General features: G+C 41.8%; 1 protein-coding gene across 1 annotated transcript in view; it reads left to right on the top strand.

The window, feature by feature from the left end:
* psmc2 (proteasome 26S subunit, ATPase 2) overlaps window positions 1-18897 on the top strand; it is a 29058-nt gene extending 10161 nt beyond the window's left edge. The window contains exons 2-12 of the mRNA XM_072471327.1: window positions 990-1027; window positions 4026-4107; window positions 6561-6660; window positions 8191-8322; window positions 8508-8580; window positions 10300-10395; window positions 10935-11099; window positions 12034-12121; window positions 17230-17432; window positions 17847-17943; window positions 18602-18897. Coding sequence (XP_072327428.1) covers window positions 990-1027; window positions 4026-4107; window positions 6561-6660; window positions 8191-8322; window positions 8508-8580; window positions 10300-10395; window positions 10935-11099; window positions 12034-12121; window positions 17230-17432; window positions 17847-17943; window positions 18602-18759 — 1232 coding nt within the window. The 3' untranslated portion in view covers window positions 18760-18897. The remainder of the gene's footprint in view (window positions 1-989; window positions 1028-4025; window positions 4108-6560; window positions 6661-8190; window positions 8323-8507; window positions 8581-10299; window positions 10396-10934; window positions 11100-12033; window positions 12122-17229; window positions 17433-17846; window positions 17944-18601) is intronic.
* Window positions 18898-20673: the final 1776 nt, after the last annotated feature.

The following is a 20673-nucleotide window of genomic DNA, read 5'->3' as shown; positions in this document are numbered from 1 at the left end:
GGATGAACTCAAAAGGTTAGTTTATTTGCACACACTCAAAACCTGAAAGGAAGGTCGCAACATTCCCACTCAGACAATAACGAGAGGGCTAGAGAAAATAAACTTTTACTTTACAGAGACTGCAGAGAAAATCACACAGGGGATCTCCGATGTTATAGAATTCACTTTTCCAGTGGTGTGGACTTCTCTAGATGAGATAGGCACACCAAAATGAATCAGTCTTATAGACGATGGTACAGAACTTGCCGTAGAAGCAGGGCAGATGGGACTAAATGCCCGACCTGGGCTAGGGCTCCTTTAATGTGGCCAGCTAGTCAGATGTTAAACTTCAGACTGAGCTTTTCAGTTCAGCAAGGCAATGTTACTTGTTCCACAAGCCAGAGGCCCACTTCACATGACTCTCATCTCGCCACCATATTTGACAAAGGATGCATCCACTATCTGAATTCCATAAACTGTTGAATGTCTCGACCATTAGGAATTGAAACGAAGGTTGCAGGGCCTATGATAGCCTGCTGCATTGCCTTTCTCACGCTTGATGCACAATGATGCCATCAAGATTTGTAACCAGTTGACTCGCTAACGGGTTCTTAAGGTTCCTTGTTGGATATGACTACTTTCTTTTTCACATGTGTAAGAACAGAAGTAGACATGTCATTTGTCGTTAAAGCTGAGATCATCCATTCAGCTGCTGCTGCATCTGTTTTCTTTGCCCATCGAGCTAAATCTCCCTCCCCAATGCTACCCCAGCCTCGGACTAAATGTATATTTCTGACTCTCCCATATTCCTCACTGAGCTTGGGTAATAATTTCACAAATATATAAACTTTTTATTTTAAACTAATTACTTATTTTTCCTGGAGTTGTATTTCTGAATATAGGTTTCAGTGCAATCATCGAAAACATCATTACTTTTTAGCTAAGTAATTATCCTAGTGATTTTTAGTTGCAATTATTTCTGATTATGCTTTTCTTTTCATTGATTGCAGCATTAGATGAAGGGGATATTGCCCTCCTGAAGACCTACGTAAGTTTCCTGATCTGTTCAATTGCCGTTTATACATTATTGTAAATTTTCTTTTATAATCATTTTTTTCTTCTTTTTTTTTTTAAATTTAGAGTACCCAATTCATTTTTTCCAATTAAGGGGCAATTTAGCGTGGCCAATCCACCTAGCTTGCACAGCTTACACTTTTTGGGTTGTGGGGGCGAAATCCACGCAAAAACGGGGAGAATGTGCAAACTCCACACGGACAGTGACCCAGAGCCGGGATCGAACCTGGGACCTTGGCGCTGTGAGGCTGCAGTGCTAACCCACTGCACCACCGTGCTGCCCTCTTTTATAATCATGATGTGCATATGTGGTTTGTTGCTGTATGCATAATATTTATAATTTAGTTCCTTCTTTGATTGAAATGAGTCCTGCTTGCTGCCAACTTTTCTGATGAATCAGCAAATTTGTGGACTGAGCAGGTGAACCATACACTGAGCAGGTTAACCGTAAAGAAAAATGACCAAGTCTCGCATTCTGTCCACTGGTCCAAGTTAAGCAGGGGAATGATTTAAAAACCAGGATCTCCCCTTTGTGAGCACTATCTAAACGCCCCTTCAGGTACTCAATAGATGTAAATGTTGAATGGGGATCTGATTTGGTTTGACTGTCATGCCACAAAGTTGAATAGCTTGTCTATGTGCACTGTAAAACCTCACAATGCAATTTGGGTGATGTTCTGGCAGGTTAGGTTGGGTTTGGAACTGGGTCATGCCGAGCAGTGAATGACTGGAGGAATGGGATTAGGAGTAAACTCACAAACAAACAAAAAGGCACTCCAGGGTGGGGTGAAGTGATTGCAGTGGGCAAGTTTTTTTTTTTCCCCCTCCTTTGGAATCCTGTTTTTCTACTCCTCCCTTGGAAAACCATCACCAGTATGAAAAATGGGCTCACCAACTAGGGTGGGTTTTTACCTGCTTGGGCCAGTAGCTTTGTGACCAAGTACGGTCGCCTTTCCAACAGCTGGTTTTCAGGTTGTGTAGCCACCTGGGATGGCTACTTTCAGTATATAAAATGGACACTCGCAGAGCATACAGGGAAAAATGGACAATGCAAAGCAACAAGCAGGCACAGAGCCTGAATGTATATTTGGAAGGCAGTCTGCAGACGGAACCGAAACTCTGGGCCGATTTACATATTGATGGCCCATCTCCGAGGAACAAAGAACTAGTGCTCAGGTAGCCGATACTGTCCCAGACATTCCGGCGCCACCACCCCAGCAAGAAGACACAAACAAAGCAAGGCCAACGGCCACTTAGGACACGCCCAGCCATCAAGGCACTCGCCCCTTTATTGGCTCAGATCGATGGCAGTGATCAAGAAGCTGCCCAATTAATTGGGACCAAGTTTAAGACCCGCCTAAAAGCACGAGGAGCCCCTCCGAGTATAAGAAGGAACCCCCGCCAAAGGTTCAGTCTCTTGGATTTGGCTCTCAAGCGGAGAGACCCTTCCAACTGCACCACCAGAAGCAAGTACGTTCAAGTTCAACGCTTGCTACCAGACGGACGACCTTAGCTGTACTCCTGTTACCTCTTCGAACCCAACAGCCTCAGATCCGAACAACGGCCATTGTTCCACTGACCTAAGTGGGCACCCGAAGTTAAGTATAGGTGTTAGTGATAGATGTAGTTTAGCCTGTAGTGTTATTATGCATGAGTAAATAATACTGTGTGTAAATAAAGTAGTATTGACTTTGAACTAACTAACTGGTGTATTGGCTCTTTGATCGGTATTCGGTTGAACCTTGTGGCGGCATTGAGAGATACCTGGCGACTCAAAGCATACTCATAATTAGGATTAAGAAAGGCGACCTTATTAACCGCCATATTTATAACCACCAAAAGAGAGCAACATTTGGAAAACATACTTTAACAGGTGGGTCACGTGAAGCTTGCTGTCTGTCTACCTGCATTTATCTACTATCGGGACCTATGTGCTCTCCTGATGTCTGCATGGAAAGCATACACCATCAGATGACAGCAACTAAGCAGACCCATTGTCACAAGTTTTTTTAAAAAAAACACTGTCTAAAGTACTGGAGCCTCTACATGAACAAGCCTCCACGCCTTACAGACCTGCAACTGCTCTACCTCGATGCCATCTCCTGGTTGACTGCAAACATCACCAGCGCAACCTGGGTAAAATACCAGGTTTCAACTTCCAATGGAAAATCTGGAAAATCCTCAAACCACTTTGAAACAGGTCAGGGAAGACATAGCCACGCTCCACAAGTAGAACATGAGGAACAGCTCAAATTGTGACTGTGCCCATCCAGGTCAGACTGTTCCCCATATACTGAACTTCTGCCTGGAGAGATCTATTCCTGGTGACATCACAAACATTCATACCGAGTCAGCTGAAGCCATTGAAACTCACCTTCAAACTGTAATTGCTTCCTCGGTCATATGAATAAAAAAGAAAAACAGCTGGGGTTAGTGTCTCTGATTTCTTAGAACTGTTTCCATTGAGATTGTACAGAATAAGTGAGGTAAACGAGATATATGAATTGTTTTTTGACTTCATAAAACACTTAACAGATTTGTGATCTTGACAACTTCTACAGGCATGTAATTTATATTCCAGCACGACTGCATATTCTCAATAGTAGCACATACTTAATGTGCATATAGCATAGCTATTCAGATTTTTGAGAAGCCAAGTTACACAGTACAATTGCAGAAATTGATTTATGTATGATAATGATTGAACAGAGAAAAAAATTACTGAACATAAGAGACATTTGGATAGTCATTTTACTGAGGATGATTTGTCTTTTTTTCATAACATAGGCTCCAAAAATCACGAGAAATGTTAATTTGTTGAGTTTCTAATAGACTAAGGTGTTGCATTCCAAGGCATCTGATTTAATTGACCAAAATGAGTCATATTATTAATATCCTGGTTAATGTTAGTTCAGTGCCTGATTTTGTTGCAGAGCAATGACCATCTTGCAAACACTTTTCATGTTTTGTAGGGTCAGAGTACCTATTCCAGACAAATCAAACAAGTGGAGGATGACATCCAGCAGCTTCTCAAGAAAATTAATGAACTGACCGGTACGTTTGTAAATGTTACATCTAAAGGCATCTTGCATTATTTGAACTGGGGAGTATTGTACCCAGTTCTGGGCGCTATAGTTTAGTAAGGATATGAAGACATTGCAGAGAGGATTCACAAGAATGGTTCCTGGAATGAAGAACTTCAGTTATGGAGATAGATTGGAGAAGTTAGGACTGTTTTCCTTGGAGAAGAGAGGCTGAAAGGAGACTTGATGGAGGTATTCTAAATTAGGGGCCTGGATAGATTAAATAGGGAGAAACTGTTCCCACTTGTGAAAGGATGGAGGAAGTGGGCACAGGCTTAAAGTAATTGGCACAAGCAATATGGAGATAATCCTTTTACACGCAGCAAGTGATTAAGGTCTATGATGCCTGCCTCACGGCGCCGAGGACCTGGGTTCGATCCCAGACCTGGGTCACTGTCCATGTGGAGTTTGTACATTCACGCTGTGTCTGCATGGGTCTCACCCCCACAACCCAAAAAGATGTGCAGGGTAGGTGGATTGGTCACACTAAATTGCCCTTGAATTGGGTACTTTTAAATTTATTTTTAGAAAAGGTCTGGAATGCACTGCCTGAGAATGTGGTGGAGACAGGTTCAATCAAAACATTCAAAAGGGACTTAGACTGTTATGTGAAAAGGAATAATTTACAGAGTCCGGGGGAGATAGAATGGCACTAAGGGAATTGTTCGTTTTGGGTGCTGGTGCAGACATGGTGGACTGAATGGCCTCCGGTGCTGTAACGATTCTGTAAATAGCTGATGATGGTGTCAACCATTGGATTCAAATATTCAGATGAAAAGAAAATGTGTTCAACATAAAGTTTGCTGCTGGCAGTATTTTAATTAATGGGGTCAATGTATATTGTGTTTGATCCATATTTATCTTCAGAAATGCAGAATTGCATTTGTCTTCAAGTGTATGGATTTGGACTGATCTGACATACAAATCACAACATTTCAGTAGAATCACAATGAGCCATTTGTTAAAGTAATTCCAACTTGGAACTTTGGGGGCAGCGTGGTAACACAGTGGTGAGCACTGTGGCTTCACAGCGCCAGGGTCCCAGGCTCGATTCCCCGCTGGGTCACTGTATGTGCGGAGTCTGCATGTTTTCCCTGTGTCTGAGTAGGTTTCCTCCCACAGTCCAAAGATGTGCAGGTTAGGTGAATTGGCCATGCTCAATTGCCCTTGGTGTCCAAAAAACGTTAACAAGGGTTATTGGGTTACTGGGATAGGGTGGAAGTGAGTGCTTAAGTGGGTCGGTGCAGACTTGATGGGCCAAATGGCCTCCTTCTGCACTGTATGTTCTATGTGGATCAGATGGTGTGTACAAACTAATGCTATATAGTATTATAGTCTGCAAGGCTCTAAGTGTCTGAAGTGATGGCATAAATTGCTCTTAATCCCACTGCCAAAATACATTTCATCGGTCTGCTTTCTCTTCTCACCAGAGCAGTGAACTATTTTTCATCTACTTAATTTCAAACATGCTATAATTAGTTTCTACATTTTAACATCTAGTTTGTTTGACTCAGTCACAAATGGAAGTCACGTATAAAGAATTTCCTTGCTAAATTCCTATTGTACAGTATGCTTTTGTATAACTTTTGTGACAAAGAGTCCAACACGAATTCTTGAGTCAAATGAAACGTAACTTTATTTACGCTAATATTTACACAAGACCAGTACTTCGCTACTGGTCTCTCTCTAGCCGCTACCTAATTGGCTGGCTCTATTTATACAACCGAAAATGTAAATCCAAGCCTACGATTATATAGGGAGCTCACATTCCCCAAGATGCATGTGGTAACTAATTGTCCCTACCAAATAGGATCTGTGCAGATGACAACAATAACTTAGAATTATGGTGTTGATCAGGGTTACTATAGTTAAAGGAACATAGTCGCCTTTAAATCATGCTCTTTTGTCCCCTCTAGTGAGCTAAGGTCAGCAGAACAGTGAATTTGCACAGTGTCTGCGGGCGACGATGTCTGTCTGCCTTACAGTGCAGCTAGAAAATCTTGTCAACTGCCTGGCAGAACACAAACTAAGCACCTTTGCTACATCCAGTGTGGTATCACATTGAGTGAATCAAATGGACTGAAGTATTGCATCAGTGTTGGTAGGCACTTTGAGGAGGAAACTGATTCATCACCCCTCTACACATCTGTCTGAAGATGGTTGCAAACACTTTTGTATTCGTGCTGGTCCCTGCATTAATTAAGGAAGGGGCTATTTGAGGACCCTTCTCTTAGTTGTATAACAATCCACCCCCATTGTTACAATGCTTGTGTGGTAACTTAATCCAAAATAACCAAATTTACTAGATTTTTTAAAAATCACCATCTGAGAGAGAGTGGTTTTTCTTTACATGTGGAATTTAGTTATTCCAATTTTACTTTGTTCAAAGTAATACATTTTTAAAGACTCAACTCTTCTGTGTAGGTATCAAAGAGTCTGACACTGGTCTGGCTCCTCCAGCGCTATGGGATCTGGCAGCAGACAAACAGACTCTGCAAAGTGAGCAACCTTTGCAGGTTGCAAGGTATGAATTTTTAAATTCTCAAACGGAAGGAGAAAGTTCTGAATTTCCCAAATATTGTTGAGACTTTTTCTTTCTTGTCATATGGACTCTAACCCATGTATAGCCTTAATTCAATTGTTTTTCATTCCTTGTGAATAGATGTACAATATTTTTGAACTAATTTGTTCCCAAAGTATCTCCCTGCCTCCGAACCTAATCTGCAGGTTATTGACAGAAAACACAACCTAATGTTGTATTATAGACGTGTGCAGGGAATAGTAATTTTTGACCTTGCTATACTGGCGCTAATGCACATGAATATTTGGAGACCGCCATCCTTCCATTTTCCCCATCGTCCATGTCATAACAGAACTCAACTTGTGTAAATGTCTGAACAGAACGTAGAACATACATACAGTGCAGAAGGAGGCCATTCGGCCCATCGAGTCTGCACCGACCCACTTAAGCCATCGCTTCCACCCTATCCCTGTAACCCAACAACCCCTCCTAACCTTTTTGGTCTCTCATGGCCAATCCCCCTAACCTGCACGTCTTTGGTCTGTGGGAGGAAACCGGAGCACCCGGAGGAAACCCACGCCGATACGGGGAGAATGTGCAGACTCCGCACAGACAGTGACCCAGCGAGGAATCGAACCTGGGACCCTGGCGCTGTGAAGCCACAGTGCTAATTACTCTCTAAAATCTAAATTGTTGAAAACTAAAATCTCAGTATTTGAACAAGTCTGTGTTTGATGTGATATTGTTTACATAATAATGACTCCATTCTGATAATATAAACCATTTGAATCTTGAGAAAAAGTACATGAGGAAGCAATTAATTCTCAATTTTAAAACCTCTTCTTGAACTTGAAGATAATAAAATTGATTTCTTCTTGAACGCCTTTGATTAAATACTCCCACAAGGAATAATGTGGATGAGAATTGTTTTTTCCCATGGTAACTCACATTTTTATTGTCGCTGAAATGGGCAGTCTCCCTACCACCAGCCTTCAGGCTATCCCTCCAGACTCTAATTGGTTCATAGAAAAATAAAATCTCAGTATTTGAGCAAGTTCAGAAAATGCCACTGAATGAATCATCAACATGAGTCTCCGTCCTGTCTTCATTTAAACCTACAGATAGCAGTTCCTTAATGTCATGAGTTTGTCACATCATAAGCTGCATCAATTGACTGATCATTCACTCAAATGATGAATGTATGTATGAACTTGAAGAAATTCAAAAAAATGCATTATATTTTTCTTGACCGTGTACCAACCAAATGCACAGTGGACATATCTAGTGAGCAAAACCTTTGTATATAGACCTATTTTGGTGCAGCTAATTTTAGGTGATCCTGACTTCCAAGCAGGATGTTGTAGAAAGTTGTCACTTGTTTTGACTGCCATGCTTTGGAAGATGGGTTTGAGGCTGTTTAAAGGGAGTTTACAAATTGTTACAAATATAAATCCAAGCCTACGATTATATATTGTCACTTGCTGAAGCTTAATGAAAAGATGAATCAGAATGCTTTTTTTTTTCCTTTCGTAGATGTACAAAAATCATTAATGCAGATTCAGAAGATCCCAAGTACATCATTAATGTGAAACAGTTTGCAAAATTTGTGGTTGATTTGAGTGACCAGGTAGCTCCCACTGACATTGAGGAAGGAATGAGAGTTGGGTATGAACAAAATCTTTTGTTGTTCTTATGTTTCAGCTGATATGCATTTCTTGTATTACATTTTAGTTTATCAAATGTAAGATAGTTTCAGACTCCCAATGTTCATTTTATATTTGTTATAATCAATATAAAGCTATTTTATTTCAAACTGTGACACAATTTAATATCCTTTTTTTAAATTTTAGTGTTGACCGAAACAAATACCAAATTCATATTCCACTGCCTCCAAAGATTGATCCCACAGTTACCATGATGCAGGTAAGTCCAACAGCAACAACTTGCAATTAGCTGGTGCCTTTCGCATGGTAGAATGTTCCAAGACATATTGCAGGAGTGTAATCATAATTTGGTGTAATTCACACTGAATCAAAGAAAAACAGTTGAGGTAGTCTTTAAGGACAGGGGTGCACTAGATTAGGAAGCTAATTCTAGAGCTTGGAGCTAAAACAAATGAAGGCAAGGTTGTCATTGGTATGGTGAAGAAAATGAGGGAATCAGTAGAGGCCAGAGATTATGGTAAACAGAGTTCACTCTGCAGTGTGGGGCTGAAGAGATTAAGAAGGGGTAATGCTATGGGGAATTAGGCGTTTTAACACTAGGATGAAAATTTTGAAAGGTGTATGGGCCCACAAAACAATGTAGGCCAGTAAGCACGTGCGATAGGGGCAACAAAGCAATATAGATCAGTAAACACAGGGCTGATAAGTGAACAGGACTTGGTGCAAGTCAGCATCTTCCCAACCACCCAGAAGAATAAGTGCAGCAGATGCATGGGGAGGTCACACCATCATGACTTGGAAATGTATCACCATTCTTTCATCCATTGTTGGGTCAAAATCTTGAAATTGCCAACCTAAAAGCACAATGGTTGCACATACATCACCTGGACTGCAGTGGATCAAGAAGGTGGCTCATCATCACCTTGGGGACGGGCCTTGCCGCATACATGAATTTTTTTTAAATTGGAATGAGCTCGAATTTATGGAGGGTGGAAAATGAGAGGCCTGGGAGGAGAATGCTGAAATAGACGAGTCTGATAGTATCAAAAGCTTGAAAAAATGTTCAAGCAGGACAGGGGCAGAGACTAGCAATATTATGAATGTGGAACTTGGTGATGGAGGGGTTATGGATTTGGAAGTTCAAATCTGCCAAGCAGGATGACAGGGTTGCAGATTGCCCTGGCCAGGAAGGGGGATAGAATCTGTGGCTAGTGAGCAGAGTCAAAAGCCAAAGGCAATAGCTGCAATCTTTTTTGGGTTTAATTGGTGGGAATTTCAGCTCATCCAGGACAATACCTGAGGTAAGGCAACCAGATAACTTTGTTACATTCAGTGTAGTTTTAATAGTTGCCTTGGATAAGTTTATAATATTGCAGGCCCCTTTAAAACTTTGGGTGAGAATATTAACAAGATATTGTCGGATTCAAAACACCATAACAAAATATTATCGTCAGGATCACTTTGTTTACAAGTATAAATAATTCAGAAATGGAGCTTTCAAATAAATAGATTACATTTACCTAGTGGGCTCTGTAATCTTTCCAGCTCAATATTGTGAGTTATTACTCCCTTCAAATCTACAGTTCAAATCTAACTATTTCATCTTTAAGTTTGTCATTGTATTTGGAATCAAAATTCAAATGTTTAGAGAACAGTTTTTATGGCTAGAGGGCTGTTTTCTATTATTAGTGGCAGACAGGCATCTTGTTTCAGTTTGCTTGTTCCTTTAAACAAAGTAGAACTGTGTCTTTGGGAAGAATGATCACCTTAATTTTATAAACCAGCCTTTACTATTCCTGGGGTTTTATTGTTCACTAATGTTTTTTTTCAAGGTCCTTAATGAACCAAGTATTTGAACTTGCAAGACTAATAATTTGTCTGTTCTTTACTCCTCCCAGAATACTATTGACATAAAAAATTGTATTTGCTGGGTAAATTTGAATCCGTTTAAGTAATTAATTCTTCAATACATTTTCAGGTGGAAGAAAAGCCAGATGTAACCTACAGTGATGTTGGTGGCTGCAAAGAACAGATAGAGAAATTAAGGGAGGTTGTGGAAACTCCTTTGCTGCATGTAAGTATACATCTGGTGGGAAACATCATAGTAAATCCTAAGCAATGTATACTGGTTTTTAAGATCCAGTTTGATTGTGCAGTAATGTCGGTACTATTGTCTGTTGGAAACAACAGAGTTGTGGTGGGGGGGAACCGAACTGCCGGTAAATGAGGATGTAAACAACCAATTAACTGGGTAAATGTGATTGTTTTTTCTATTCTTTCTATTCTAACACCATAGATGTTACAGCTTTGTCTGGCAATTCTGCTAAATCAAAAAAGTTACACCAGGGGCAGCACGGTGGTGCAGTGGTTAGTACTGCTGCCTCACAGCGCTGAGGTCCCAGGCTCGATCCCGGCTCTGGGTCACTGTCTGTGTGGAGTTTTCACATTCTCCCCATGTTTGTGTGGGTTTTGCCCCCAGAAGCCAAAGATGTGCAGGGTAGGTGAATTGGCCACATTAAATTGCCCACGAATTGGGTACTCTAATTTTTTTTTTTTTAAGTTACACCAGCAAAGAAAGAATTATAATAAGTCAGCTGTCTGTTTGACTTTCAGCCAGAACGTTTTGTGAACCTTGGTATTGAACCACCGAAGGGAGTGCTGTTATTTGGGCCACCAGGAACAGGCAAAACTCTCTGTGCACGAGCTGTCGCAAACAGGACGGATGCCTGCTTCATAAGAGTGATTGGATCTGAACTGGTGCAGAAGTATGTTGGAGAGGTAAAGACTGATAACTTTTATTGCACTTCTTTTCCAGACATTGAAGCAAATCTTTCAGTTTTGATCACTCATTTCAGCTCAATTCTAACAATTATTCTGTGATAATTTTAATTACTGTAGGTGAAAATATTCACGAATAGACCTTTGAGTGAGTAAAGAAGCAATTTATTAATTTTCAGAGCTTTGGGAGAAAAGGCCTTTGACCCCCACGGTCTGTGCAGCACCTTTTTTCACCTGAGCTGAGGCCGCACTGGGTTAATATACAGAAAGAAAGCGGAATTAGTTTGCATTCGAATTTTACATATACCCAATCAATTCTGTTCGCGTGACAATTCATAACATGCATCTTCAATGCCATAAATGGCTACAAGTTAGCTCCTATAGTCTCTAATTGGCAGTTTGCCTTACCCGATCAATTCATTACATAGATAATGGTTACATAAAGTCATGGGGTCAATAGTCCAGCCACGTTGAACATATCCTTCCTCATTCCTTGCTAGTTCCTTAATTTGAGGCCCCTGTGTCAGTTACAAGCAGCTAAGAATACAGACATTGGGCAAAGGTTGCCAACAGCTCATTGTCTCTCCGGATGCATCTGGTTGTGGATCACTTGTTTTGCACAAAGCTTTACTACTTCAGCAGCAGACTCTGATAATAACATGGGGTCAAGAACATTGACAGAGTCCATTTTATAATCAGGCTGCATCCATTTTATATCTTCTGTAGTCCATTCGAAATTCGACCTCTTCATACCTAATTCCTGAAATGACGGAAGCCCAGATTCCAAGTGGAAGGTTCTAGTTAATAATTTGCAGAACCTTTCTTGTAATTTCATACAAGTAAAAGAAAATCTACTTGAATGTAACCTCTACCGCATTATTATAGAACTAGAATTGTTCTAGATATACTTAACAATAATTTTTATTGCATTTAGGGTGCTCGAATGGTTCGTGAACTTTTTGAGATGGCAAGAACAAAGAAAGCTTGTTTAATATTCTTTGATGAGATTGATGCAATTGGAGGTACTTGTACATCTTTTCTTTAGAGAAAGAGTTGTTTCAAGGCTAAATGACAATTTGAAAATATATGAATACGTGTAAGGAGATCTAATCAAGAAATAGACTGAGCAAATTTGGAAAGCAGTGATGTAATCAGACAAAGTCAGCATGGATTTACAAAAGAAAAATCATGCTGGACAAATCTACTAGAATTCTTTGAAGATGTAACCAGTAGAGTTGACCAGGGACAACCGGCGGATGTGGTTTATTTAGAATTTCAGAAGGCTTTCAACAAGGTCTTACATGGCAGATTAATGTGTAAAGTTAAAGCGCATGGGATTGCGGGTAGTGTCCTGAGATGGATAGAAAGCTGGTTAGTGGAGGAGGTGCTGACGACAGGGGGAATGGAGAAGGGGGTGGTGTCAGCGATTTATGGGACGATTCTGGGAGAAGAGAAGACTCCACTGGAGGGGATTAAGACAAAGTGGGAGGAAGAGTTGGGAGAGGGAATGGAGGAGGGGTTGTGGTGTAAGGTGCTCCGGAGGGTGAATGCTTCAACTTCATTTGCGAGGTTGGGGCTGATATAGCTGAAGGTGGTGTAGGGCGCACCTCACAAAGGCAAGGATGAGCCGATTCTTTGAGGGGCTAGAAGGTTTTTGTGAACGTTGTGGAGGGGGCCCCAAAACCACGTTCATATGTTTTGGTCCTGTCCAAAGCTGGAGGGGTATTGGAGGGAGGTCTTCAGGCTGATTTCAAAAGTGGTACACGGAAGCTATATTCGGGGTATCGGATCGGCCGGGGTTGGAAATTGGTCCGGAGGCAGATGTTTTAGCGTTCGCCTCGTTGATCGGCCGAAGGCGGGTCCTGTTGGGGTGGAGGTCAGCTTCTCCACCCTGTGCCCTGGCATGTCAGGGGGGATCTGTTGGAGTTTTTAACACTCGGGAAGGCGAAGTTTGAATTGAGGGGAAGGATGGAAGGGTTCTACAATTCATGGGCTTTGTTTATTACGCACTTTCAGGAGTTGGATGACATCGAACACTGGGGTGTGTGTTTGAACTGTGTATGTTGTTGGTGACTATGTATGGGGCGATGATGGATTCCTTATTCCTTTTCTTTGATGTTTGTATTTAAAATGTTGAAGGTTGTTTTGGGGTTGGTGGGAGGAACGGATTGTTGGCCAGGGGATTGACATTGTATTTGTTACCGTGAATTGTTTGTTGGTGGGTGTAAATTTGGATGAAAACGGAGGAGAATAAAAATATTTTTTTTTTTAAAAGAAAGCTGGTTAGCAGACAGGAAGCACAAAGTTGGAATAAATGGGTCTTTTTCTGATTGGCAGGCAGTGACTATTGGGGTACTGCAGGGATCTGTGCGGGCTCCAACTGTTCACACTATATATTAATGATTTGGATGAGAGCACTAAATGTAGCATCTCCAAATTTGCAGATGATACAAAGTTGGGTGGGAGGGTGAGCTATGAGGAGGATACAGAGATGCTTCAGTGGTATTTGGACAGGCTGAGTGAGTGGCCATATGCATGGCAGATGCAGTATAATGTGGATAAATGTGAGGTTAAGCGCTTCGGTATCAAAAATAGGAACGCAGATTATTATTTGGGTGTAAATTGGGAGAGGTGGATACTCAGCGAGACCTTAGTGTCCTCGTGAATCAGTCGCTGATACTAAGCACAGGTACAACAGGCAGTAAAGAATGCAAATGGTATGTTGGCCTTCATAGCAAGAGAATTTGAATATAGGAATAGAAATGTTTTCCTGCAATCGTATAGGGCATCGGTGAGGCCACACCTGAAGTATTGTGTGGAGTTATGGTGTCCTTATCTGAGGAAGGATATTCTTGCTATGGTGGGAGTGGAGTGAAGTTTTACCAGGCTGATTCCTGGGATGGCAGACTGTCATATAAGGAGAGACTAAGTCGGTTAGGATTATATTCATTGAAGTTTAGAAGAGTGAGAGGGAATCTCATAGAAGTTTATAAAATTCTAACAGGATTATACAGGGTAGATTCAGAAAGAATGTTCTCGATGGTGGGGAAGTCCAGAACTAGGGGTCATAGTTTGAGGCTGAGGGGTAAATCTTTTAGGACTGAGGTGAGGAGAAGTTTCTTCACCCAGAGTGGTGAATCTGTGGAATTCGCTCACACAAAATGTAGTTGAGGCCAAAACGTTGTGTAATTTCAAGAAGGAATTAGATATAGCTCTTGGGGCTAAAGAGATCAAGGGATTTCGGGGCGGGGGAGGGTGGGAAGGCAAGATCAGGGTATTGAACTTGATGATCAAGCATGATCATAATAAATGACTGAGCAGGCTCGAAGGGCCAAATGGCGGCGTCCTGCTTCTATTTTCTAAGTTTCTAAATGGTTGCATTGTGTCATTAGAGGGTAACAATAATCTGGAAACTCTTTATTTACTTCAGCAAACTTTGGAAACGTTAACACAATTGTAAATGAGGCCCAATTTATGTGTGTCCTTACTGAATCAACTTCTCAAATGGAAGCACTCACTTAGAGCATTTTTATTCTCCATTTTCACATTTTCCTTCAAACTTTACCCCCCCCCCCCCCCCCCCCCCCCCCACCCACCGACAGTAAACGGTAACAAATACAAAATCAATCCCCTTAACAATAACAACGATCCCATCCTCCCACCACCCCAAACAATGGCCCACCTGTCAATATGCGCATCCAATAAAACAAACCCTCCCATGGTGTAAACAAAAAACAGAAAAAGAAAAAAGAGTCTGGGACCACCCATGGTCACCATTAACCTATAGAGTCCACTCTCTTCCCTCCCTCCTACACTCAACGCCATCCAACCTCTGAAAGAGTACCGTACATGATACCCAAGAGTTGTAAACACCCCCCCCCCACCCCCCACAAACTCCTCCCGTCCACTGCCTCTTGTAAAACTCACCCCCCCCAATCCTCGGTTCCTTCCCCCCCAATTTTCCACCCCGGCTAGACCACTTGGACCCTGTTCTGCCAGGCTCTGATGGCCGCAGCCTCCCCCCCCCCCCCCCCCCCAAGTACTCAGTCGGCCTCGGTCCTTCAACTCCTTCGGACAGCCCCACAATCCTCAAATTCTGTTGCCTGGATCTGTTTACCAGGTCTTCCATTTTTCCTCGCAGATCCTTGTTAATCTCCATCACCTTCCGCATCTCCTTCCCCATCGAGGCAAGTTGATCACCGTGCTGCAATAATGTATCCTCCACTTCCTTCAGCGCCTCCCCTTGCTCCCGCACCTCCGCCACTGCGCTCGCCACCGCTGTCGTCTCAGGGGAAATCACCTCCTCCACCAGCACACTCAAAACCTCCCTCATCCCCTTCCTCATTGTCTCCATGTATCTTGTAAACTGCCTTTCGAATTCCGTAGCCATCACCTTAGTTATTTCTTCAGCCGTAAGCAATGCGGCCTCCCCTGGTGCTCCAGCCTCCATTTTCCTTGGTGACCCGGCGGTGACCTTTCCACTCACCGGCTGTTTTTTTAAGGCCGTTTTTTTGCTCACCCTTGACATGCTCCTTTACTGTGCCTCCTCTGTGCCTTCTCCCTGCTTTTGCCGCCTCCGTGGACCCTGGGACCGGGCTTAAAGCCCCGAAAATGCCGTTCCTGATCGGGAGCCCTCCATTGTGGGACTGCTTCCCGCCTGCCGTCACCGGAAGTCTTCACTTAGAGCATATTAATTAGTCTTTTCAATTTACTATTGTAATTTGATAGAACAAGTCTTGAATATTTTGTAAACTAAGTTAAGATCAGTAATTCAATTTTATAGAATGATCTAATTTTGAGTGGTTTTCAATCATTTTTCATTTTCATTTTTCATAATTTCTGTGTTCAGAATGTTTTTACAAGAATAGTGTACCTAATTTTAAATTGCACATTTTTGTTTGAGGGGATAAGGTTAAAAAAGCTTAACTAATATACTGAATCAAAAGTGTCATTTTAACCCCAACGATAGGTGGGTTAGAGTCGTGTGAGATGTAAACATTTCAGACCTGACCCCAACCTGTCTTCTTCTCACCCGGTTTGAGTTTGAAGGCGGGAAGCCACCTGGCTCTCAAAATGGGCAATTACAAAATATCTAATAGGCTTAACCATGGCCAGTCAAGTTTGTCAGATCACGGGAAACCTGGTGGCTCAAGGGAGGCAAAAACAGAGAAAGGGTATGTGCCCTTTAGATTTAAAACTGAGATGAGGAGGAACTACTTCTTGCAGAGGCTAGTAAATTTGTGGAACTCGCTGCCCCATAGTGCGGCGGAGTTTGAATCATTAAATGGTTTCAAGAAGGACATCGATATATTTCTGTTTTTTTTTTAACGGGTTAAAGCGTTATGGGGAACAGGCAGGGAGGTGGATTTGAGACCAGGAAGAGTTCAGCCATGATCTGAGTGAATGGCAGAGCAGGACTACTTCTGCTCCTAATTCCTATGTGCCTTTCGACATTGAATGTGGGTCAGATGGTGCAGGAGTGCTTTCTCCCAGCCCACCAAATGACCTGCTTCCCTGCCATCGAACGCCACTAGCAACTGCAGACTCCCTACCTGCTCCAGTGAAATCTTCCAGAGTGTTTCTTGCGTGAAAGCCTTTCAATCAGACTGACTTCCTGGTGGTAATCTAGTTTAACTTGAAAGAAAAAAGCAGGGCGGCACGGTGGCTCAGTGGTTAGCACTGCTGCCTACGGCGCTGAGGACCTGGATTTGATCCCGGCCCTGGGGTCGCTGTCCGTGTGGAGTTTGCATGTTCTCCCTGTGTCTGCGTGGGTTTCACCCCTACAACCCAAAGATGTGCAGGTTAGGTGGATTGGCCACGCTAATCTTAATTGGATAAAAAAAATCATTGGGTACTCTAAATTTATTTTTTAAAAGGAAAGAAAAAAGACACCCCCTCAATACAAGAAAACACAAATTTCAGGGTTTCTAATTCACCCACCAATATCTGGACCTAAAAGTGTCTTCTGGTTGGACACTTTTTTTCATTTAAGATGTATAGCACCACCGCAATTATCAAGTGACAAGCCAACATTAAAAAAGAACAGGCTAAATAGCCCTATTTTCTGTATTTCAAACCCTTACTGCCGCATGTCTAATAGCAGTTGATCATTTATTCTCTTTTCTCCAAGGCGCTCGTTTTGATGATGGTGCTGGTGGTGACAATGAAGTTCAACGAACAATGCTGGAGCTCATTAACCAACTTGATGGTTTTGATCCGAGGGGCAATATTAAAGTACTAATGGCCACAAACAGGCCTGATACCTTGGATCCAGCTCTGATGAGACCTGGGCGTTTAGACCGCAAAATTGAATTCAGTTTACCAGATCTTGAGGTATGGAAATACTGTGCCAAATGCATTGGGAAATTAAGTATTTTTTCAGATTCATTAGTTTTTATCAAGAATTGCATTTATTCTGGTTTACAACTTGACTTGTTAATGAAATGCATTTTGTGAAACTTTATTAAATGTCTCTAGTCCTTGTACAAAAAGCACTGTCGTTTTATATGGGCTATAAATTAGTGAAAACATTTTACAAAGTGTAATATTGTTGCACTTATGCCACTTCCCACCAGTTTTACCCATTAAATGTTTCTGTCATAACTAAAACCATTAAATGTGAAAGATTTACTTTTCATTTGGAAATATGCAACTGATGACTGCGACAGAGCCTGTAACCTCCAGTTTGGGAAATGCTGGCATATAACCCACAATTTTTTAATAAGTTGTGTTTGATTCTCATTTCAGGGCCGAACTCACATTTTCAAAATCCATGCACGTTCTATGAGTGTGGAGAGGGACATAAGATTTGAATTGCTTGCTCGACTGTGTCCTAATAGTACAGGTGAGTCAAGCAAAATATTTTTAAAATCAATTTATAAAACGCATTATCAACATTATTTTGTTGCCAAGCTGTTACAAGTCGTATTAGATTATGGAATCTGACCTTGGATGCTATTATGGCCATTTTAAATACCCATTGGTTCCAATAAGTTTTGAGCTTGCTTGGATGATGCACTGTCCTTTTACCTCGGGGATCCAGAAACCCTGATTCAAAAGCAGGGTCCAATCGAGAAAATGCTGGGAAATCTCAGCAGGTCTGGCAGCATCTGTAGGGAGAGAAAAGAGCTTTTTCAAGTCCAGATGACCCTTTGTCAATGCTTTGACAATGGGTCACCTGGACTCGAAACCTTCGCTCTTTTCTCTCCCTACCGATGCTGCCAGACCTGCTGCGATTGTCCTGCATTTTCTCTTTCTTTTCAGATTCCAGCATCCGCTGTAATTTGCTTTTACTCAAAAACAGTAAACAGCTGGCACAGAATGATGCTGGGATTTTGGATGTGGTGAAAATCTCCCTATCTGTTGGCTGTACAGATCCTGCATAAAATTATTTTGGCCAACCCTAGTGGATGAATCTTCAGAACAAATCTATTGCTGGTGATTGAGTAACATACAATAAAGTGATTTTATCAAGCTTCAAGGTGTTCTCCACTTCTTTGTAGGAGCTGAGATCCGCAGTGTTTGCACCGAAGCTGGAATGTTTGCTATCCGAGCACGCCGAAAAATTGCCACCGAGAAAGATTTCTTGGAAGCTGTGAATAAAGTTATCAAGTCATACGCCAAGTTCAGCGCTACTCCAAGATACATGACCTATAATTAATTCAGCCATAGTCTCTCTTTGTGTGTGACTGTAGATTTACAATCTGTAACCATGTTGTGCTTTTGACCACCTGTAACAAATTTTATTATTTTCACAAATTTGTTGCTCAATTCCAGCAAATAAAAACTTTGAATTTAATGCACCAGTCTGGTAACTGCTACACACAGGTTGATTGTCAATGACACAGGATTTTACACATGGCTGGATTTTATGCTCCCCTGCATAAATTTGATTTGAAAGGGGGCTTGTACTATCCAATGATTGGCCTACCTGCCTGCCCCCAACATGTCTGAAATTTTACAGCGGGTGGGGAAAGCATTGGATGGTTGCCAACCCTTGACTCTCGAGTCTATTAAGGGTGACGGAGGGAAGGCCTATACTATGTGGGAAGTCCAGTAGCTTTAGCAGCGCAGGCTGCTGTAAGTTGGGTGTGGGGGGAGGGTGGTTACAGAATCTTATGGGTCCCCTGAGCCCAACCAAGGCAACCCCCAAAGGCAGACTGTCCCCATTACCTTCGCCCCAGCCCAGGCTAATGACTGGACAAGAAAAAAGGAAGGCATGGCTATTACTGCTTTATGATGTCTGGAGATCAAAGCATCATAGTCAGGATCTTGCTCATTACTTTTGTTGGGCTCATTTCAGTACTATGAAAAGGGCAGAAGCTAGATTGAAAGGAAAGAAGATATAAAATGTCTGTGACTGCGTGGATTTCCTTCAGGTGCTCCTGTTTCCTCCCAAAAGATGTGCTGTTAGGTAATTTGGACATTCTGAATTCTCCCTCGGTGTACCCGAACAGGTGCCGGAATGTGGCGACGAGGGGATTTTCGCAGTAACTTCATTGCAGTGTTGATGTAAGCCTACTTGTGAAGATAATAAAGATTATTATTATTAATGTGGTAGGTACTTAAACTTGGGTTTAAGGTCTTCCAATTTGTGCAAGTAAAATGGAGGCTGTAATGAGAGTGATGGGGATCCAGGCCCTGATAGTTTGTTGAAAGAAGGACATCAACAATAGAGGGAACAGTTGAACTAATCAGCAATGGAAAGGAGAATGTGTTGAATGATTGTGGATTTTGAACGAATTGTGCAAGAAAAGGTGAGATGGTCAAATTAAGAAAACATTGCAATGTGATTTGGGGATGAAGACTGCCACCATAATATTTTGATAGCGGTGGGGTGAAAAGTATTACTAAATGGGAAAGCAAACTATAAGATTATATTGGTGCCAAGAGTCAGATAAACATCTCCAATGAAGTTGTGGATGATCTGACCTTATGAGTGAGCACAAGTCTGAGGGGGAAAACAAGCCAATATTAGTTTGTGTTGGAAAGTAGGAGGGTTGTGAGCAATGAGCTGGCTGAATTTGTTCGAACAAAAATTTCTCATTTCTGCCTCCAACTAAAAGATGTTGCTGTGGCTACCTGTCTGCCTTTTTTGTGGAACGTTCCTTGTTCCTGTCTTACTCTGGCTTCCTGCTCACCTTTTTGGTGCATTGATGACTTGGTGCTGAGTCCTGCTCTCACGTGGAGCTAGAAACGTTTGTTGACTTTGTTTTCAGTTTCCACCTTTCTCTTTCACATGGTCAATTTTCCTCGACTTAGCCCATCCCCAGCACTGGAGATGAATATCAACCAACATTTACAGTAAAATAACTAATTCCTGTCTGATTCTTCCATTCTCCCAGTTTATCCATCTCAGTTGTGTCTAATTAGATACTGCAACTTAATGCTAACACTTCTTTTATTTCTTCTTTTGTCTTCTATTATATCTTATTTTCTCCTCAACTGGGGTTTCCCCTCTCCCGTCCCTTCTCCTTCCTCCCAGGACCACATTAGTTCCCTTTATCCTCACCTTCCACCCAACCAACCTTCATTTAAAAAAAAATGTTTATTGAAAATGTTTCATTATAAACAA

Source organism: Scyliorhinus torazame, chromosome 13 (genome assembly GCF_047496885.1).
Source record: "Scyliorhinus torazame isolate Kashiwa2021f chromosome 13, sScyTor2.1, whole genome shotgun sequence".
Lineage (NCBI taxonomy): Eukaryota > Metazoa > Chordata > Chondrichthyes > Carcharhiniformes > Scyliorhinidae > Scyliorhinus > Scyliorhinus torazame.
Note: the sequence above shows the minus strand (reverse complement) of the source record. Positions and strands in the feature narration are given on the sequence as shown.